General features: G+C 42.8%; 2 protein-coding genes across 21 annotated transcripts in view; one reads left to right on the forward strand and one right to left on the reverse strand.

Annotated features, from left to right (window-relative positions):
* Positions 1-366: 366 nt before the first annotated feature.
* On the reverse strand, positions 367-6130 carry LOC110500442 (myeloid-associated differentiation marker homolog). Its single transcript, XM_021577821.3, has 2 exons — positions 6040-6130; positions 367-3003 (listed from the first exon to the last, which is right to left on the reverse strand). Exon 2 carries the CDS (start codon positions 2856-2858, stop codon positions 2007-2009), a length of 852 nt encoding a protein of 283 aa, XP_021433496.2. The 5' UTR covers positions 2859-3003; positions 6040-6130; the 3' UTR covers positions 367-2006.
* Positions 6131-11101: 4971 nt separating this feature from the next.
* Positions 11102-22909, forward strand: part of LOC110500439 (rho guanine nucleotide exchange factor 11) — a 31615-nt gene continuing 19807 nt past the window's right edge. For 12 of the 20 annotated variants that reach the window (XM_090214496.1, XM_036957845.2, XM_036957849.2 and 9 more), the window contains exons 1-10: positions 11102-13371; positions 20398-20412; positions 20936-21027; positions 21118-21222; positions 21319-21368; positions 21492-21549; positions 21708-21901; positions 22091-22162; positions 22536-22643; positions 22775-22823. In XM_090214496.1, coding sequence (XP_090070622.1) covers positions 13337-13371; positions 20398-20412; positions 20936-21027; positions 21118-21222; positions 21319-21368; positions 21492-21549; positions 21708-21901; positions 22091-22162; positions 22536-22643; positions 22775-22823 — 778 coding nt within the window. In that variant the 5' untranslated portion in view covers positions 11102-13336. The remainder of the gene's footprint in view (positions 13372-20397; positions 20413-20935; positions 21028-21117; positions 21223-21318; positions 21369-21491; positions 21550-21707; positions 21902-22090; positions 22163-22535; positions 22644-22774; positions 22824-22909) is intronic. The other 8 variants (XM_090214497.1, XM_090214501.1, XM_090214502.1 and 5 more) reach the window with 1 other exon arrangement.

A 22909-nucleotide genomic window follows, 5' to 3' on the forward strand; every position in this document is an offset into this window, starting at 1 on the left:
TCAAGGAATAAAATGATATAAAACAGAGTTTATTTATAGAAGAAATACAGTTACAGTGCACATTAGCATAGCACTTCAACCAGACACTCTGGCTCAAACATTTATTTTCAAAACGTTTTGCCTGTGGTGTTGCAACATTCCATTGCTACTGTGACAAACTCTTCTGCAGGGTGATGCCAAGCATCAAGTTTGTTTGCAATCAATCATCTAACAATAACCCATGTAATGAAATACATCTGTGACATGTGTGAAATATGCCCCTGGTGGTGCAGTTCTAGCCACATTGTATCATTTTCTTTTGGTTTGTACCTGTTTTGTATCAGCACAACTGAAGCCCGTGTGATACAATAAAGACAAAGAATGGTCTTTTCATTTGCTTTTTTTATTTTTTTTATTTAACCAGTAAAGCTAGCTGAGAACAAGTTCTCATTTACAACTGCGACCTGGCCAAGATAAAGCAAAGCGACACAAACACATGGGATAAACAAGCGTATAGTCAATAACACAATAGAAAAGAAAAGTCTATATACAGTGTGTGCAAATGGCGTGAGGAGGTAAAGCAATAAATAGGCCATAGTAGCGTAGTAAATAGAATTTAGCAAATAAACACTGGAGTGATAGATGAGCAGATGATGATGTGCAAGTAGAAACTGGTGTGCAAAAGAGCAGAAAGGTAAATAAAACCAATACGGGGATGAGGTAGGTAGTTGGTTGGGCTATTTACAGATGGGCTATGTACAGCTGCAGCGATCGGTTAGCTGCTCAGATAGCTGATGTTTAAAGTTAGTGAGGGAAATATAAGTCTCCCTTCAGCGATTTTTGCAATTCGTTCCAGTCATTGGCAGCAGAGAACTGGAAGGAAAGGAGGCCAAAGTAGGTGTTGGCTTTGGGGTGACCAGTGAGATATACCTGCTGGAGCGCGTGCTACAGGTGGGTGTTGTTATCGTGACCAGTGAGCTGAGATAAGCGGGAGCTTTACCTAGCATAAGCGTATAGATGACCTGGAGCCAGTGGGTCTGGCAACAAATATGTAGCGAGGGCCAGCCGACTAGAGCATACAGGTCGCAGTGGTGGGTGGTATAAGGGGCTTTGGTGACAAAACGGATGGCACTATGATAGCAAACTGGATGCAGTCTGAGTAGAGTGTTGGAAGCAATTTTGTAAAGGACATCGCCGAAGTCGAGGCGGCATGAGTGAACGAGGCTTTGTTGCGAATAGGAAGCTGATTCTATATTCAATATTGGATTGGAGATGTTTAATATGAGTCTGGAAGGAGAGTTTACAGTCTAGCCAGACTGTAGTTTGTAGTTGTCCACATATTCTAAGTCAGAACCGTCCAGAGTAGTGATGCTAGTCGGGTGGGCGGGTGCGGCAGCGAACGGTTGAAAAGCATGCATTTGGTTTTACTAGCGTCTAAGAGCAGTTGGAGGCTACGGAAGAGTCGGCCCGAGAATTGAACCCTGTGGTACCCCCATAGAGACTGCCAGAGGTCCGGACAACAGGCTCTCCGATTTGACACACTGAACTTGGTCTGAGAAGTAGTTGGTGAACCAGGCGAGGCAGTCATTTGAGAAACCAAGGATGTTGAGTCTGCCGATAAGAATGTGGTGATTGTGATTGACAGAGTCAAAATCCTTGGCCAGATCTATGAAGACGGCTGCACAGTACTGTCTTTTATCAATGGCGGTTATGATATCGCTTAGTACCTTGAGCGTGGCTGAGGTGCACCTGTGACCAGCTTGGAAACCAGATTGCACAGCGGAGAAGGTATGGTGGGATTCGAAATGGTCAGTGATCTGTTTATTAACTTGGCTTTCGAAGACTTTAGAAAGGCAGGGCAGGATGGATATAGGTCTATAACAGTTTGGGTCTAGAGTGTCACACCCTTTGAAGAGATGCTTGTTGAAGATAAAGGCAACGCAGAAATACTTTCACAACTGAATGAATTGTACACAGTAGCGTTTGTCCCACTCTCTCCTTCCCTTCCAATCTCTCCCCCTCCTCCCTCACACACTGACAAAAACCAGGCGTGCAGAGTAAGCCAGATCTGCCAGGTAGAGCAGGAAGTTGAGAGCGGTGAGAACTGCAACCATCAACAGTGTTGGCTGCTGCCGGGTTTGGATGTGGCTGTAACTCTTGTCAAACTGGAACACGGGCCAGATGATGGTGGCGGTCAGGTACATGACAACAGCCAGCAGGCCATAGGCTGACAGGAAACGTGTGAAGGGGAACGGGAGAAAGCCGGTACACTCCCCGACACACAGCACCACCACGGCTGCCGACAGGATGAAACAGACACAGTAGACCGCCATGCACCACTTGAGCGCTGCGTGATGATCGTACGACACCGGGTCGCTGACCAGCATGAAGATGATGCAGGCCACGAAGGTCTGGCACACCTTGAGCAGGCCTGGAGACGTGGCCATGTAGCCCACCACCTCGCCTGGCTGCGCCCGCGTCAGGGTCACCTCCCACAGGTAGGCCACGGTGGCCAGGCAGGAGAAGACGGTGGAGGCGATGCGTCTGTCCCGGGCCTCCCCGTGGTTCTGCTGGCCCTTGAGGAAGTAGACAGGGAAGATGACAGAGGCGGAGAAGCAGAGCAGGGTGGCGTAGCAGGCCATGGTGATGGGAAAGTTTTTCCAGGAGACAGGGGCTCGGGCCTGGAGGCCAAAGTGCTCCACCAGCAGTACCAGCAGGGTCATGGAGAAGCTGAAAGCCCAACAGAACACACACCAGTCTGCTAACCCGTGGGAGAGAGAGGCCTCACGGGCCACCACACTGAAGGCCACGCAGGAGAACAACTGTGCAGCCACACGCACCCACAGCAGCTGGGAGGTGGGCAGCACAATCAATGGCATGGTGGGAGGTGTTATACTGTCAAGTTATACAGGGGAGTGGGGAATATGTACTGTAATATAGCTGAACACCGTAATAGTTCTTGTTCTGGCCCTTCCTCAGATACAATTAAAAGACTCTGAACTTGTCCTGTTCTCATCCAGGGTTCTGCAAGGAGATAAAGAAACAAAGCAAGATTTAGGGGCCAGGCAAATCACAGAACATCCCAATTTAGAAACACAGTATAACACAAAAGTGAGTGTGATACACTGTAAATAAAAATGAAACCATTGTGAGATTGTGAAACTGAAACCGTTAACACGACTCTCAGTTCTACATACACGAGAGCAGTTCTTGAAAACGGTTCCCAGTCACTTCTTCCCTGCATGTCCCTCCCTCCCCAGAGAGATGCCTGATTACATGCTCTCCTAGTTTAAGTACACACATTACATCAACATGGCTTGACTCGCAGTTCTAAGTTTAAATGCTTGAGAGAATTGTATTCACTATGACAATACGTGCTAACAAATTGAAAGAAATACGTTTTTTTGTACGTATGGGAAATTTCAGGGACTTTTTATTTCAGGTCATGAAACATGGAACCAACACTTTACATGTAGTGATTATATTTTTATTCAGTATAATTTAAAGATCCATACTAAGTATTGGATCTTTAAAATACAGCTTTTTCATGACCCTGCAGTTTACCTATACAATGTCTGATGGTGAAGAAAACTAAATATATAAATGAGCTCTCCACAATGAATTTCAATAGAAAACTAATAAAAATAGTCAGGCTCCTGCAACCATGGAAAAGTAAATACCTGTCTATTTACAGGAAAAAAAATGACACTGATTAACTCCTTAGTCATATCTTAGTTTACTTCACTTACTTATGGCCTTGCCTACCCCTGATGATTTGTATTTCAAATCATATGAGCAAAAAAAAATGTTTTCTTTTATCTGGGATGCTAAACCAGACAAGATAAAGCGTGCCCATCTATATAATGAATATAAACTGGGTGGGTTGAGATTAAATATAAAAGCTCTAAACCTCTAAAAGCTTCACTTATACAAATATTTTACTTGAACCCCAAATGGTTCTCAAGTAGATTACTAAGAAAAACTTGTTTAAAAATTGCCTTTGTGCAGATTGCCACGTCTCATTTTCGATTATTTGAAAATTAAACCTTGTTGAAAGTATCTCTTGTTGAAACAAGCATTGCAGAGCCTGGCATGTTGGGGGCTTGGGCCGATAGGTTGTTGGTTCGGGTTCCCGATTTAACTTGGTGGGAGATCTGTCGACGTGCCCTTTGGCGGGGTGCTTTGACCCTGATTGCTCCTGTGGGTTGCTCTGGATGGGAGTGTCTGCTAGATGACTGAATGTAACGTAAATGTTGAGCGGCTTCACTGCAGGTAGATTGTATGTTTTAATATGTAATACATTTTAACAAAAACTAGAGTTTCTATTAGACAAATTCAGGTAAGTTTGCTTCCGTTTAAGAAACATTTCGCATCAGAATCGGCGGAATGAATACACCCCTAACCAGTGTAAAACCTTTTCGCTATGGTGTAAAATGTTTTCGCTACGGTGTGCACAAATGAATTTTGTTCAACCCAGCTCTTTAGGGTTGTTAGGCCTACTAATTGATTACCACATCCCCCCCTCCTGGTCACATGTTATAATCCTCCAGTAGGTTACACTTATCGGTAACACTTTATTTGGATAGTCCATCTGTAGATCCTCTACAGACTATATATAGTCTATCAGAAAGATTTCAACTAACTATCTACTAACCCTAACCTCAACACCAACCCTTATCAACACGATATTGTTGATAGTACAGTATGACCATCTGTAAAGCATCTACAGATGGATTACCCGGACTATCCAAATAAAATGTGACCCACTTCTCCTCACACTAAGAAAGATATAGCAGTCAGAGAGAAAACATATATTCTAGCTGTGACTTGTACTAGGCTAGGGAGTATGCACACAGTAATGAGGAAATAAAAAAACTGTGAATTCAGACTGAATTGAGAAGGCATTGGTGTTCACTGTCAGTCACACAGCATCATCCCTTTTCATTGGGCCAAAGCTAAGATCCTAAGACTTCGAGACACGTCTGCATCCCAAATGGTACCCTATACCCTACACAGTGCACTACTTTTGACCAGAGCCCTATGGACGTGGCCTTTGACTCATATTTAATATACTCATGACCTGAATGCAAGGTACACTGATACTTCAGTCATCCTCATCATATGCTTGTCAGTAACACATTGACTTCCTCTTCAGTGTGTCAAGCTCTAAACCTGGCTTCTTTAAGGCTTTGTTGCTTTAAGTACTTCTTTACTGAGTCTATTAGCCAGAGGAGAGCTTTAAAAGAGCCTCCCTTCCTCTCTGGCCGCGGAAGAAAAACAGGAAGCTGAACTAATGTCTCCATCTCACATCTACAGGGGCCCAGATACTACTAGCCTACTGTACCGTAGACCTAGTCCACATGGAAATGACAAGTTTGTGATATAAAACTGGGTTACACAAACCTTGGGCTTGTTTACTGGACCCAGATTAGACCAAAGCTACTCCTAGACGAGTCCAGAACTAGGATGAATCTGTGTCTGGGAAGCTGGCCCACATTGTCAATACCATATTCCATTTCTCTTTTAGATGGGGTCCGAGTTACTCACATCTGGAGGCTGGGGAACAAAACTAAACTGAGGTGAAATGGGGGTTAGGAGGATGTGATGGGTGCAGTTATGGTATGTGCCCAAGTCTCCCTCTCTCTCTCTCTCTTGAAAAGGAAGTATTGCAATATTCTTAGCAGGAGAGTGCTGGTTTTATTGTTTATTTTCATGCCAGTGAGAAATTCCCTATGAATGTTTTATTTAGAATTTAAATGATTCTAATATTGGCAGGATGTTCAAACTGAAACACATGGGGAGAAAAGTTCCTCAAAGCATGACCAGACTTGTTGATGGTATTTCCAACACATACGGATCATCAATGATGAGTGAGTGAGTGCACAAGCGTAAGGGCTGTGGCCGACGCGACGCACTGCACCTAAGTAGATTAATGCTATGGTATCTGAGGCATTCTCATTGGACTAAAAATAGAAAGTAACGGTATTTTCTGTACCTTCTTTCTAATGTAGACTTCACTGGAATAGAAATAGCATTTTAAAGAAGAACGGTTATTCTTACCTCTGATCTCGCATGGTCTTCTTCCTTCCTGTTACCGTTTTGGAGCCGGGGCGCGCACTTTTACGCTCGCGACCACTTCGTCTACAGGTAACTGCCAAAATAATGGAAACACTTGAGTAAATTAGGGATACAACCAGTGGTGGAAAAAGTACCCAATTGTCATACTTGAGTAAAAGTAAAGATACCTTAATAGAAAATGACTCAAGTAAAGTCACCCAGTAAACTCCTACTGGAGTAAAAGTAAAAAAGCATTTGGTTTTAAATATACTTAAGTACCAAAAGTAAATGTAATTGCTAAAATATAGTATCAAAAGTAAAAGTATAAATAATTTCAAATTCCTTATATTAAGCAAACCAGATGGCACAATTTTCTTGTTTACATTTTTTTTACAGATAGCCAGGGGCACACTCCAGCACAATTTACAAACAACACATGTGTTTAATGAGTCCGCCAGATCAGATGCAGTAGGGATGACCAGGGACGTGTGAATTATACAATTTTCCTGTCCTGCCAAGCATTCAAAATGTAATTTTGGGTGTCAGGGAAAATGTATGGAGTAAAAAGTACATTCTTTTTTTCAGGAATGTAGTGAGGTAAAAGTAAAAGTCATCAAAAATATAAATAGTAAAGTCGGGTTCAGATACCCCAAAAACTACTTTAAAGTATTTTTACTGAAGTACTTTACACCACTGGATACAATGCATATTGAACACAAGTGCTTCCACACAAGTGTGTGGTTCCTCATTTAAATAAGAATTGTATATCCCATTAAGCTTAGGGTCATGTATAGAATGCTGGGCAGGACATTATTTGGACTACCATGGGTATGCCCCCATGGGAAGATAATGCCTCCATCCACAGGACACGAGTTGTCACTGAATGGTTTGATATGCAGGAAAATGATGTAAACCATATGACATGGCTGTGTCCGTCACCAGATCTCAACCCAATTGAACACTTATGGGAGATTCTGGAGTGGTGATTGAGACAGCATTTTCTACCACCATCAACAAAACACCAAATTATAGAATTTCACGTGGAAGAATGGTGTCGCATCCTTGCAATAGAGTTCCAGACACTTGTAGAATATATGCTAAGGTGCATTGAAGCTGTTCTGGCTCCTGGTGGCCCAATGTCTCATTGTGACACTTTATGTGGATGTTTCCTTTATTTTGGCAGTTACCAGTAGCTCAGAGAAGAACTGGGCAAGTTCGATTATGCTGAACCGCGGGGCAACGGTCTATGGCTGGCGCCCTTCTCAAATCGAACAGTCAGCATGGTGCATCGTCCACGAAGATACATCTCTTTCCCATAATATATATATAATAAATATATACACACACACGTATATATTTGAATTTTCAAAATAGTTTTTATTGGGAAGGCAAATCATGCGTTTTTTATCAAACACAATCACTTTTGCATGTGAAAACACAGAAAATCATACTCATTCTCCACGTGCTTAATTATGTCACTTTTGTTTTGAGCTGACTTCATCATGGGCTTTAAACGGGGCACCTGGCACACGCCCGGGTGGCAGCCCGGTTCCTAAACGAAGGCAATCAACATTCACTGTGTGCAAAACACGCCCATCCAGGCGCCCGGGACAGATTAATCGAATCCCCTCACTTTCTCACAAACTCCACGCCAAATTTGGTCATATGTCTCATTTATAGTAAGTAGGTCATGCCTGGAACTGGAATTGGGGGCTTAACCAGGGGCAATATTTTGGAACTGTTATAAATAATGTTAGGCTATGTATAACAAACGTGCTTCTTGGACATGGAGAACAAAGAATCATGTTGGCTCTACTGATGGCATTTCCTATCTGCAATGTTCGACAACGTTTGGCTAATGATCTTGGCCCAGATGTGTGTGGATAAGTGGTGGAAGCTGTTTGAAGGTATGGGGAGGCATCTTCTGCTGAAACAGTTTCCATCAGGTCCAGAGTTTCAGCAATAGTTTTAACAATAGTTGCTAAAATTAGTCTACACTAAAGCCAATACTATCGCCATCTACTGGCAGTGGTTAGTCCCTACCACCGACATGTGAACTCCTTTTCTTTCCTAGATTCCTTTTCTCATTTCCTAGCTGCCTTTCCTTCCCTCTCTACTGGCCATGGTTAATCCCTACCATATTCATGTGAACGCCTCCTTTTCTTTCCTATATTCCTTTCCTTGCCTTTCCTCCTTGCCTAGCTCCATTTATTTCCCTCCTTTCCTCACCCCCGCCCCCATTTCTTCATTATTATTGTTTATTAAGATAACCTATATTAAATACAACACCAGCATGATTTTGTTTAATTTGAAGGATTTAGGAAAATGTTGTTTTGAAGCTAATTTCATGCACTTCTATGTAGTTTACAAGTCTCATGACATCTTAGGTAGGCTATTTAATGATGATGATAATAAGGAAAATAAAGTCTTGACCCAATATCCCCCCCAAAAAATGTTGATGCATGCCAGCAAAGCCACAACACTAAACAATACATTAATTGCACTATAACGGTGACAAGCGGTGCCCACAAACTGTTGGGACAACTTTATGTAGGCCCTAACAGCAGAGCTTTCTTTTCAGCACCATGGAGTGAATCCTTACCACCACTACACCTGGCACTACACCACTCATTTCCTGCCTTTTTAAAAAGCATAGCTGAAATGGTTGACTTCCTTAAACAAATGTGGTTTCTACTGACAATTGAGATGGACAAACTGTGGCAGAAGGGAACGATGAGCGAATAAGAGGCAATCCGTAATTTCGATTAAGACAATGAGCGAGCAAAGACGGACGTAGTCACTATAACTATTTACTCAGCACTTTTGAAATGTACAGTGACAAAATTCAGAACATGGGCCATTCTTACAGTATTCTACCTGTACACCAAGTCAGAACCGTAGGATAAATAAAGGGATCAGATAAGCAGACAATGAAATTTCTCTTAAACAGGCTTCATGTACACCACCAAGTCGGAACAATAGGCTAAGTTATGAAGGGGAAAGGGACCAAATTATTAGGGAGAGGCACATGGGCTACGAACAGCTTACTACACAACATACACTTAGTATTACTTTCTTAGCTACAGTATACATATCTCCCTGGTTTATTAAATAATTTATGCAGCAGCATACAATACATTTTTGGACTCACCTTGTTGTGCTGAGCTCACTTGAACAGGAAGGTGGCGCGGTGGTCCTTCTTGTGGGCACATTTTGTCAAACTTTGTCATCTTTTACTGGATTTATGATGCTGTCAAAACAAGTGGGAACTCTGAAAAAAACAAAGTTGAATCATGACGTCAGTGATGTTCAGGTCGGTGCTCTAGAAAGAGGCCCGAGTTCCCAACTTGGAATTCCGAGTTGGATGACCATTCAAAACATATTTTCCCGGTCGGTGCTAATAATTTTCAGAGTTTCCAGTTGTCTTGAACTCACTGAAGTCTGAGATTTCCCAGTTCTGAGTTTCCAGTTTTGAATGCGGCAGAAGTCATGCTGGATTGACAGCATGGCCAATGTATTCAACCTTTTCTGGCCCTTGGTGTTGCATGTGAATGTTTATCCTTTTAAGCTTGGAAAAGAGACCCTTAAACCCAGACTTAGATCACACACTCTCTCCACTGAATAGCAGGCTAGTGATTGCTTTGCAACGCTTGCAGTTAGCCACTGATTCCTTCCAAATCCTTCATTGTTGAATTGGCGTTTTACAATTTGTTGTCTAATGTTTATGTCCAATGGCAGATGAGCACTGATATGTTTTATCTATACTTTCTCTTCATATGACAAGGATTGAAATGGATTTGTCAGTAGATTGTTGACTTGATTCATGATGATGACTGTTTGTCTAGCTTGCTACCTAAGATTTTGAAAGTATGACGTTGACATGATCAGTCCACTCAAAGTTACGTAGATTCAAGTGCCTTCGAAAAGTATTCAGACCCCTTTACTTTTTCCAAATATTCTTAGGTCACAGCCTTATTCTAAATAGTTTTTTTCCCCCTCATCAATCTACACACAATACCCTATAATGACAAAGCAAAAAGAGGTTAAGAATTTTTGCTAATTTATATATTTTTTAAAATGGCAATGTCACATTTACAAAAGTATTCAGACTCTTTACTCAGTACTTTGTTGAAGCACCTTTGGCAGCGATTACAGACTTGAGTCTTCTTGTGTATGAGCTACAAGCTTGGCACACATGTATTTGGGTAGTTTCTCCCATTCTTCTCTGCAGATCCTCTCAAGCTCTGTCAGGTTGGATGGGGAGCGGGCTTGGGAGAGATGGGAGATGAAGGTTGAAAGTCATGCGATACACAACCCAACCAAGCCGCACTGCTTCTTAACACAGCGCATCCAACCCAGAAGCCAGCCGCAGGAGGAAACACGAAGCACCTGGCTCCCGGCCCGCCACAGGAGTCGCTGGTGCGAGACGAGACAAGGATATCCCTACCGGCCAAACCCTCCCTAACCCAGATGACGCTAGGCCAATTGTGGGTCGCCCCACGGACCTCCCGATCGCGGCCGGTTGCGACAGAGCCTGGGCGCGAACCCAGAGTCTCTGGTGGCACATTAAGATATCTTTACTTTTGCTGAAGTATGTATTGGGTACTTTTTCCACCACTGCTGATAGCAGCACTTGATTTTTTGAGCTCTCCCTGTAAATTTTGCGGTGATGTAGTGTCCCAATGACTGATAGAACACTGAGCCAATCACGGTACAACTAGATTATATGTCCAACCCCTACGCTCTGTTTTTCCGCTGGCTGCCCCAGCACCCCAGAAAGCACTGAGCTAGGCTGAAACACCTGCTTTACTCAAGAAAGCAAAAAAGTGACCATATTTGTATCCGGCTTAATTTACTCAACTTCTTTTAAAAACTAATATGTGACACGTATTAATGCCAAAGTAATATACACAAAAACATGAAGGTTCGCCACTGAACTAATTATACATATTATATTCATGCAGATGCTGGAATACCTACATGCAGGAACGCCCCTAATTGCTAGCCACAATCACACACAATTGGTAATTCTGGGGATTTGTGTATGGACTGCTGCAATACTGGAATCCGACCAGTTGGTGGCGTCTCTTTTGTTTGTCTTGCTCTTTGGAAATGGTGTGATTTCCATACACAACCACCACTTTATGGGAGAGAAGGACTTGCTACTGGATTTAGGTGGGTGGAAAACAACATAATATGGATCATCGGCCTGAAGGCTACAGCTAAATACATGAACATATTCATGCAATCAGAAATGTGGATTAATCGAGGAATGCGAGGGAGTATGGGACAATGGAATCTCACCCTATGGAATTCAGCAGTTTGATCACATGAAGCGAGTTGTTTGGGAAGGAGAGACGTCGCCTGCATCTACCTATAAAGCTAAGCCGAATCGAATGGACTGTATTTTGAGAGCAAGACATCCAAGTTGATTGTACAAGTAATAGGATACTGGATATATCTTTACATTCCAGAGGGGTAACTGGCCTCTGTCTGCATTTCAGATGCTAGCTAGCCAATGCATTCGAGTGGCAGACTAGTTTAGCTAGTTCTCCATTGCTGCTCGCCATTGCTCCCTGTCGCGTCGGCGTCATAGCCGATGAGAACGCTCTTGTGTCCAATCACAGTTTTCACGTGATGTCGCGGATGGCTTTTGGCCTCTATCGGAATTAGCTTGTTAGTAGCCTGCCAGCCATTATTTGCTTATCACAACAAAATATTATCTACAACAGTGAGTGTTGCAGAAAGAGACCCCATTTGTTGGCAAAAACAAGTATTTAATTTGCATCAAAACAATATTTAGTTAGCTATATAGCAATAATAGCCATCGTTATGGCTAACGTTAACTAGTTAGCAAGCTAGCCAACTTGATGTAAAGGGCAAGCTATCTACCCAGCTAACATAGCGCGGTTCTTAACGTTATGTAATGCTGGATATCAATAACATCAGCCAACTAGTCGCTTGTCGTGGATATAATTGTTCTTTCAATTTTGGGAAAGTTTATCGGGGGCATTTACTTGCAACGTTCACTGACCAGTCAACGTTAGCTAGCTTGTTAGGGAGCTAGCCCTTACATCGTAGTTCGCTTTGCATTACTAGATATTGTAGCATTAAACAGGCTCCAGTGTACAGCTACGAGTTAGTGTTGCAGTGGAAAGTCCAGTCAGGTCAGAAGGCATCCTGTTTACAGCGGATATCCACCTCATAGTCAGTTTAGGAACACTTAGGTAATCATGCTGCACCAATGCATGCCATTCGAAGATACTTTTTGTGCATTTTAAATGTTGCACGAACTCGCATTTTAGAACAGTTCATAGCACCACATCGAACATTGGCCAAGTTTTAACACAGATAAAGGGACGTCTAGTCGAACATCATCACGTGCACGGAGATCATGTACTGTTCTTCCAAGAGCCACACCAGTAAACTAGCCTCAAGGACTCTGTAACTAAATTTAGCTCGCAAGGGATGGAAACCAATTTACTGAGGATAATGCGAGTACAGTTGTCTAGCTGACTTTACTTGGATTGGAAGTATCAACATAATAAGCTGGAGGAAATCTTTATATATACTCATATTACTTAGATTTGAATGAGTTTAAGCTAATGTTGGGATACTAGTGCAAATGCATATGCATTGTAATTAATTAGAATGTTTACTAGCTATTATCTCAGAAAACAAATACAATAGGACAGGAGCTGTTGACAAACAGGCATTACTCTGTCACTAAGACATTTGATGACAACGTTATTGTGCAAGCTATCACTTCCTGGTAGGACTGGAAACACAACAGGCCTTTAAAAAAATATACTCTTTACCTTTGTATTGATTTGCTTGTTGTTGGTATTGCTATGTAGTTACACTTTGTCTTAAGACTAAATGAAAATAACACTGTAGATATTGCACAGTCAGTGGTGCCTGCATTTCATGTATTTTGCTTTGAGATAGCACACAATTTAAAGTCCCCCACCAGCTGTTTCTTTTTGACTTTTCCTGTCACGCTAGATTGTTCTAACACTGTTTCAATTCGCCGGGAGCGCTGTTTCAACGGTCTACTGTAAGATACTTGAAGATTGCCTATGACAAAATGAGGAATATGCACCGAGCGCTCTCTGAAAGGAATAAGCTCCCCACTAGCTGACGTGAGGAGTTGTAACTTTTGGACATAGCTGGCAGACAGCAGCAGCACTGTGGAACTCTGTACAAAGAAACTTGAAGAAAAAAAGGAGATGGTCACCCTGCTGTGACATCATTGGACTGGAGGAGAGAGGACACGGACACGCTCGAGCCGTCTGCAGCCATGAGTCTCCGCCCCCCCACCTCAACACTGGACAGGTAGGACTGACTGCTGATGATGGTGCTACTGACAGATGGGTCAATCTGTTTTATTTCCTTGTTTTCTCTGGCCCTCTCTCCTTGTCTCTTTCTCAAAACGCAATTGGATGAGAAGATCAGAGGGGAGGGAGCTCCAATGTGCTTTGAGAAGGAGACGAGTGGGGAGGATGTAAGTAATCAAGGAAGTACAGTGTCAAGAAAAGTATGTGAACCCTTGCATAAATTGGTCATCAAATCTGATCTTCATTGAAGTCACAACAATAGACAAACAGTGCGCTTACAATAATTTGTGTGTTATTAGTTTATTTTTCTTGTCTATATTGAATACATAATTTAAACATTCACAGTGTAGGTTGGAAAAAGTATGTGAACACTTAGGCTAATGACTTCTCCAAAAGTTAATTGGAGTCAGGAGTCAGCTAATCTGGAGTCCAATGAATGCGACGAGATTGGAGATGTTGGTTAGAGCTGCCTTGCCCTGTAAACACTCACACAATGAGAGTTGGCTATTCACAAGAAGCATTGCCTGATGTGAACCATGCCTCGAACAAAAGTGATCTCAGTAGACTTAAGATTAAGATTTGTTGACTTGCATGAAGCTGGAAAGGGTTACAAAAGTATCTCTAAAAGCCTTGATGTTCATCAGTCCACGGTAGACAAATAAATTGCCAACAAATGGAGAAAGTTCAGCAGTGTTGCTACTCTCCCTAGGAGTGGTCGTCCTGCAAAGATGACTGCAAGAGCACAGCGCAGAATGCTCAATGAGGTTAAGAAGAATCCTGGAGTGTCAGCTGACACTAAAGACTTACAGAAATCTCTGGAACATGCTACCATCTCTGACAAGTCTACGATACGTAAAACACTAAACAACAATGGTGTTCATGGGAGGACACTACAGTAGAAGTCACTGCTCTCCAGTCACTGCTGCATGTCTGAAGTTTGCAAAAGAGCACCTGGATGTTCCACAGCGCTACTGGCAAATTATTCTGTGGACAGATGGAACTACAGATGAGTTGTTTTGGAAGGAACACACAAACTATGCGCAGAGAAAAAAAGGCACAGCACACCAACATCAAAACCTCATCCCAACTGTAAAGTATGGTGAAGGGAGCGTCATGGAGGGCCTGGACAGCCTGCTATCATTGACGGAAAAATGAACTCTGAAGTTTATCAAGACATTTGCAAGAGAATGTTAGCCTATCTGTCTGCCAATTGATGCTCAACAGAAGCTGGGTGATGCAACAGACAACGACTCAAAACACAGAAGTAGTCGAGTTGTTTGGGAACTCGGCTGGGGTGTTCAGAGATTATTATTTTATGTACACCATTTATTTTCCTTTTATGTGAACGCAGCTGTAATTACTATCCACTTTTACCCAGCGATGACTTGCACTAAAGTTCGATTACTGCTCGATGACGATGACTAGTACCTTAAATCTATTGACATGGAACTGCCATGGTCTAGGGCATGCAATAAAACAAAAAAAGATACTATGTGCTCTAAAAAAGGAAAAAGCAGACATTGCGCTATTACAAGAGACACCTCTGTGATGCTGAACATGCCAAACTCCGCAGAGCTTGGGTGGGACAGGTGTATTTCTCATCTTTCAAATCAAACAGTAGAGGCACAGCCATACTTATCCATAAAAATGTTCCATTCATAATTGACAAAAACATATCTGATCCGGAGGGGAGATTTATTTTGATAACTGGGTCACTATATGGTCAACCAATTACTATATTAAACATATACGCCCCTAACACAGATACTCCTGCCTTCATGTCAAAAATTATAACCCTGTTCAATGAGCATTGTGTCTCCTTTTGGCGTGGTGGCCGGAGATTTTAATTGTACCCTTAACCCAACCCTAGACAAATCATCTCAAGTCCCCACCACAAATCCTAGATCTGCAAAGATGTTGAACTCTCTTACTAAAGAGATGGGACTGATAGATATCTGGAGAGAGAATAATAGCTCATCTATGGACTATACATACTACTCTAATGTCCATAACACCTACTCCCGTATAGATTACATTTTTATCCCAAAGCGTTTCATAAATTCAGCCACATGTACAATCGGACCCATAGCACTTTCAGATCACGCCTTTGTCCACCTCTGCTTTGACCTCTGCAAAAACATCCCGAGGTCAAAGAGCTGGAAATTCAACACCTCCATGCTATCAAATGACGAGTTCCATACATTGGTAACTACATGGATAGACAACTACACACAAGACAATAAAAACTCTCCTGTTTCTCCGGCCACAATGTGGGACGCTGCTAAAGCCACACTAAGAGGTCATCTAATTGCATATGCTTCCTCTAAGAAAAAAGCAATGGAAGCACACAGGCTAGATCTTGAGAGGGAGCTGGAATGCTGTGAAAAAATACATAAACAATCCCTAGACAGCACCTCCTGGAGTCATCTTAAAGCAGCCAAAGCCAAACTGAATTTGGACTACACTCGGGAGATAAAAAAAAAAGTTTTCTTTACTAAACAGAAATACCATGAGTATAGCAATAGGCCCAGTAGATTGCTTGCTTACCAATTAAAAAAGGAGCAGTCAGAGCGTATAATCATGGCTATCCGAACAGCAGAGGACGAGGTCACATATGACCCAAAAAAGATCAATTTAACTTTTCATGATTTTTACTGCAAACTATATACCTCTGAGAGAAAACACACAGAGGCAGAACTCCACTCTTTCCTAGAGGGAATCTCGCTACCTAAACTATCAGAGACCGACCAGGAAGATCTCAACTCCCCCTTCACTCCTGAGGAGATCCTGGAGGCAATTACCTCCATGCCACCTAATAAGTCCCCAGGCCCAGATGGATTCCCCAGAGAGTTCTACAAAGCTTTTTGGCCCCAGCTCAGCCCTATCTTCATGCCAATGCTGGAGGATTTTTGCAAAAACGGAGTTCTCCCAGACTCAATGCACACAGCTCGCATTACAGTGTTGCTAAAAAAGGACAAGGACCCCCTATCCTGCTCGTCCTTCCGGCCCATAAGCTTGTTGGATTTCGACTATAAAATAATTACCAAATTGCTCGCCAAGAGACTAAACACTCTTCTTCCCAAAATAATAAAAGCGGACCAAACTGGATTTATTAGAGACAGATACTCTTCTGATAACATTCGCCGTCTTTTTGATATTATTGATCAAGTAAACGCACAAAAGACCCCTGTCCTGCTGGCTTCACTGGATGCTGAGAAGGCGTTTGACAGGATGGAGTGGAGCTTTCTGTTTTCAGTCTTAGAAAAGTTCAATATGGGCCCAAATTTTATTAAATGGATCAAATCACTATACTCTCATCCAAATGCCATGGTGACTACTAATGGACTGAACTCGGACAGATTCCCTCTGGAACGGGGCACAAGACAAGGGTGCTCGCTGTCCCCCCTGCTCTACTTGTTGGGGGCGGAGCCTCTGGCAGAGCTGATAAGGAGCAATCCAAGTATTATGGGTGTTTCTGCAGGTGGCCTGCAGCACAAGATTTCGCTTTACGCGGATGATGTCTTGCTCTACATATCCAACCCTGAGAAATCACTCCCTCTCATTTTAGACACAATTGCTCAGTATGGCAAGTTTTCAGGTTACAAGATCAATTTTAACAAATCCACTGTCTGCCCTCTCAATATTACACTCACCAGCTCTATGAAGACACTTTGTCCTTTCCAATGGAAAACACACGGGTTTCAATACCTCGGGATCTTCATAACACCAGATCTGAATAGCCTTTTTAAGGAAAATTATCTTCCACTCCTGGATCGAATCAAGAACGATCTCCAAACCTGGATCTCCCTCCCAATTAGCTTAGTAGGAAGAATTAATGTAATCCGTATGAACGTCCTCCCTAGACTAAACTACTTATTTCAGATGCTCCCATGCTATCTCCCAGTTTCCTTCTTCAAAACAACTAACCAAAGCATCACCAAATTTATATGGGGCAATAAAAAACCTAGGATCAAGTTTTCCACTTGATCAAAACCGGAATCTAAAGGTGGTCTTGCCCTTCCCTCCCTTCAACTGTACTACTGGTCTGCCCAAATCCGCAACATGCTAACATGGATCACAAACAGACAAGAGTCAACGTGGATTCAGATAGAAGCCCAATCCTGTGGTTCATTGCCCTTAAGTTCAATTATATTCATTAATAACTTTAGTGAAGTGGGCAACATAGCCAAAACCTTTGCGATTTACAGCACCCTACTAGCGTGGAGGGACTGTAAGAAATACCTGGGCATTTCCTCCCAAATATGTTCTCACTCACCTATAGTAGGCAACCCAGACTTGCCAAAAGCCCTGAGGGATGCCAACTTTAATCTTTGGCATACTCTAGGAATCAGGACCTTTTCAGACCTATTTCATCAGAAAACCACTACACTGAAATCCTTTCAAGAGCTCTGCAGTGAATTCGATGTGCCAAGATCCCATTTTTTTTAAATATCTTCAAATTAGACATGTAATTTCCTCATTTACCTCCAAGAGGAGGTTTAGAACTCAGTTGAATTAAGTTGAAACCCTTCTTGTCACAGCACAATCCATTAAAGGCAAAATATCTTACATCTATAGACTCCTTTCTGAGAAAGGAAGCTCCTCCTTTACTCCTTTGAAAATTATCTGGGAAAAGGACCTTGGTCTGACTATCAGTGATGAGTTATGGGCGGAGGTTTGCGACAGGGTATACTGCTCCTCTACCAGTGTAAAAATGAAAGAATCTAATTACAAATTTTTGTACAAATTTTATTATACTCCTTTGAGACTCCATAGAATGAAAACAGATATGTCTCCTAACTGTAAAAGATGTACCTCTGAAAGCGGAACCTATATGCATGTATTTTGGAGCTGTAGGGAGATTGCCAGATTCTGGCAATCTGTACATACTGCTGCACAGAAAATACTAGAGGTACAGTTTGATATGACCCCGTGTATCTATCTTCTTAATGCCCAGCAGGACTTTGTTCTTGATCCTGACAGAGAAAATTTGCTTATGACTATTACATACTTTGCTAAGAAATGTATTCTTCTATTGTGGGCCTCTAATACCCCTCCTACATTTAAAATGTGGATTGACCAGATTGTTGACTTTCTTCCTCTTGAAAAGCTCACTTATGACCTCCACAAGAGACAGCCCAAGTTTGATAGACTCTGGTCTCCACTATTCAACTATATTTCAAACTGGACAGAGTGAACGGGGTGACTAGGGAAATGCGCAGATACATGTTGTGTAAGGTACTGTAAAACCTAAAAACGAATTATTGGCCCGTCGTCTCAGCGAATGCTTGAAATAGCTGATAAGAACCTTGATAGTGCTGCTGCAAGTGTTGTTTTTGTTTTTTTTGTGTTTTTATTCTAATTTCGTTTTTGAGTACGTGTGTGTGTATGTATATGTGCGTATGTATGTACATATATATATGTACCAAGGAAAATATATAGATTAAGAAAAATAAATGCTTTTATTTGACTTTATCATTCATTTTAATTGTATTTTTATTTTTTCAAAAGTATTATTTTTTTATTTTTTATTTTTTTCAAGCCTGTCACATCTGTGAATGTGGAATGTGTTTTGTTGGTTGATTGAAAAACAAGAAAACTTAACTTTAAATTGAAAAAAAAAAAAAGAAGTAAATCAACAACAGAATGGCTTCAACCCGATTTGAGATGCTATGGTATGACCTCAAGACAAGTTCACATCAGACTTCCCAAGAATATTGCATAACTGAAACACTTTTGTAAAGACGAATGGTCCAAAAATCCTCCTGACCGTTGTGCGGGTCTGATCTGCAACTATTGCTGCCAAAGGAGGGTCAACCAGTTTTTAAATCCAAGGGTGCACATACTTTTCCCACCTTCCACTGTGAATGTTTACACGGTGTGTTCAATCAAGACATGAAAATGTATTATTAGTTTAAGCAGACTGTTTGTCTATTGTTGTGACCTAGATGAAGATCAGATCAAATTTTATGACCAATTGGTTCACATACTTATTCTTGCCACTGTACAATTGATTCTCCTGATGTCTTCTTGCTAGACATGCAGTCAGTGACTATTATGTTCAAAGATCTACTAGCTTTAGCCTATTGCTTCTACCAGCCCGCATTACCGCATGTTGGATGTTGTACTAAGTTGTGATCCCCTGAGCGTACATTTCCGTACAGGGCTATTCTCAACTATGGAGGAGTTGTATCACATTTGATTCACTGGTTACATTTGATGTGGTGTATCCTTTATGACTCACTCTCCTATTGTATTTGAATACTGTATGTGTTTGCATGCATGTCTGTCTGTCCATGTGTACCTCTCTTTTTTTCCCTTTTCCTCCTTTCACTTTTGCTATCTCTGTGTCCACTTCCTGTGTCATGTGACAGTGGGGCAGCCATTAAGAAACACTCTCATCTGCCCAGGTAGGCTGGCTGTCTAATAAGAGCCCCTGTTGGTGGTTAATGTAGATCTGCAGTTGGAAAGCTGCTAATCTCGTCCACCTGCCGGCTCTCTCGCTGTCTAACCGTCTGGTTTCACAGCGCCTCAGAATGGAACTTGAATGAAAGCCTATGGCTGAGCTCTCAGTCCAACATCTAGCATAACCCTTAGATCAGGGTTCCCCCAACAAGTGACCCGTGTGCCGAATTTGGCCCGCGGGGGATTTCTATTTGGCCCATACGTTTTCTGAGCAAAAAAAAAACCAAACTATTTTACAATTTTTGGACCTAATAGACTGTTAATAAAAAGATTTTAAAAAACAGCAAATCAGCGCCAAATGATTTTAATTTTGGATTCCGATTTGTCTTTTTTACCCACACCACTTTCAAGTTCCACTTTGAAGCACAGTTTTACCAGCCTGGGGAGGAGGTTCAGAAAGCTGCTACAGCAGGCTTCCTTTCTTGGTGTCATCAAACTTTACGTACTCTTTAACTTTTTCTGTCAGTGCTCGTCTACTTTTTACTCTCCTACTTTTATTCTTAACCACCTTTCCTTTTCTCTCTTGGTCCCTTCTTCTTCTCTGGCTTCTCGCTTTCAGCCCTTTTGCTGCTTGGTGAGTTTTCTGCTCAGTTTATACTTGAGCTGTAAGAAATACTGAAAGGCAAACTAAGCACAGATTCCAGCTTGCCCACTTTCCACAGCCCCCCCCCCCCCCCCACATGATCTCTCCTACCTCTGGCACTCTCTCCATCTAACTACCCCTGGTCTCCTCTGCCTATATCTCTGGCTCTTTTACAGTACATCTTTCCTCAATACCTCACATCCTCTCTCTTCGCCTCCTTTTCAAAATGCGTTGGAGAAGAAGGTCTGAGCGACACAGGATTTTGGACCTTCTCCAAAACGCTTGAGAAGGAGTCAAGGAGATGGGATCCAGGGAAAGGCGACTTGAGATGCAGCTGCTGTGTCCCATACACTCCTCTTTACTCTCTCCTCGTTCCTTCTTCACCACCTGCCAGAATTCCTCCCTCCCTCTCCTTCTCCCCAGCCATCCAAGTGTGATCCTGATTGATTAATCCTTCCATCGTGTAGCACCCTATTTGTGTCTCACGTTTCTCTTGTCCTGCCTTTCCCTCCAGGCTCAGCAGCCTGACGATAGGAGACTCGGAGCGCAAGACCTCCAGCAGCCAGCAGAGGGAGCCTCTGGCTGACTTCCCCACTGAGAGCACAGGTACATGGGTTTTATAGCACAGATAGATCTTCCCCTCCCTCCTTCACTCCATCTCACCTCCCCCCTCCCACCTCTCTCTCCCTCTCTCAGGTCAAGGTCTGGTTCAGAGATGTGTGGTTGTACAGAAGGACCAGCTAGGGTTCGGCTTCACTGTGTGTGGCGAGAGGATCAAGCTGGTGCAGAATGTTCGACCAGGTCAGAACCGTCTAGAACCAACACGTACATTTCTACACGTCTTCTCTAATGCTTCCTGGACAGTCTGTCATATGTCGCTCATATCTCTCCATGCAGGTGGCGCAGCGGTCAAGGCAGGGGTCCACGAGGGAGACAGAATCATAAAGGTTACTCCTCGTTTCAAACTTTTACCGCTAACCCAATATCTATGTCTTCGTGATCAGAGACTACACTCAGCGGATTGAGTGCTCCTCTCTCTTTCTTATCCTCTCTCCATCTCTCTCTCTCAGGTCAATGGCTCGCTGGTGTCATCCATGTCTCATCAGGAAGTGGTGAAGCTCATCAAGTGTGAGTGTCACTGGTCACTATAACGTTGGTGGCGACGCCTCTGCTTAGGATGCCTTCATTTGTGAAATGTGTTCAGGAGTAGTAATATGTCTTGTCACTTCCTGTCCTCTCTGTTGCTCTTTCACGCTCTATCGCTCTCGCCTACTCTTTCCTTCCAGCTGGGACATATGTTGCTCTGACTCTTCAAGGGCCGCCCCCTTCAGCAGCTGCCCTCCCCCTACATCCCCTCCCCACTGACCTCTTACCCAATCAGCGGACGTCACTGGGAGGAGAAGCCCCGCCTCCACCACCTCCACCCCTCTCCCCCGGACTGACCAGCAACCCCTCCCAAAGGATCACCAAACCACTGCAGGCGAGTTCCCTCAATCGCTGAGTACCATACCTTAACCGTCACCATAATACTTAGACACTGGCTGGTAGGCTAAACCTGACGATTTCTGTGACCGTATGATCAAGCTATGTTGCGTAACATGGGTCAAACGACAATGAGTTGAATAACACCGCATTTTCTCTCTTCCTCCTCTGTCATTTTGTGTGTTAGAACCTAGACGTACAGAAACACGCCACTCAGATCCTCAGGAACATGCTGGAACAGGGAGAGGCTGAGCTTCAGGTAACGGCTACGTACAGGGTTGCGAAATTCCGGTAACTTTACCCAAACTTCCGGGTTTTCCAGAAATCTTGGTTGGAAGATTCCCGGAATCAGTAGGTAATAAGCAGGATCCGGAATCCTTTGGGGAAATGTTGCTACTCCAAACAGTCAAACACACTTAGAATGGATACTTTTCGGTCATCTGGAATATAGACATATCCGTTCTATATATTGCATTTCTATCTCAAAATGTTGTGCCCCACTGAATATGCAATGGAAAGGGGACACTGCGTTTGAAAGTAGCCCTTTATTCAGACCAATAATCATTGGGGAGGGGGTTCTCATCACTGACCAATCAGTGCCTCTGATAATGTCACTTTGACCAATCCCGCAGGACTTGATGGGGGAACTGTTACTGAACCCATCCCCATCCCTGGAGGAGCGAATTGAAAGTGCCAAGCGGCGGGCCCAACAAGTCAGGGTTAAAATCCAGCAAGATCTGGTGAGATACCTGTGTGCATGACAACAGACTCTTAACACCAGTCATCTAAACCTGCCAGTACCTAATAGGCACTATCTATTACGTTGGCATTACCGCAGTTTAACATCTTTGTTGTTTCTCTGTCTCTCAAGGATGGAACTCGATTGGAATCTGTGACCAGCTATGTAGTAGCAGGAGAAGGTTTCTATGGGATTTTGTTTGTCCATGATTCTTGTGGGGGTTTTTTTGTGTGAGGAAAATTGATGTACTGTCTTGATGTTTCTGCA

This window comes from Oncorhynchus mykiss, chromosome 21 (assembly GCF_057628025.1).
Source record: "Oncorhynchus mykiss isolate SJ-2025 chromosome 21, ASM5762802v1, whole genome shotgun sequence".
Taxonomy (NCBI): domain Eukaryota; kingdom Metazoa; phylum Chordata; class Actinopteri; order Salmoniformes; family Salmonidae; genus Oncorhynchus; species Oncorhynchus mykiss.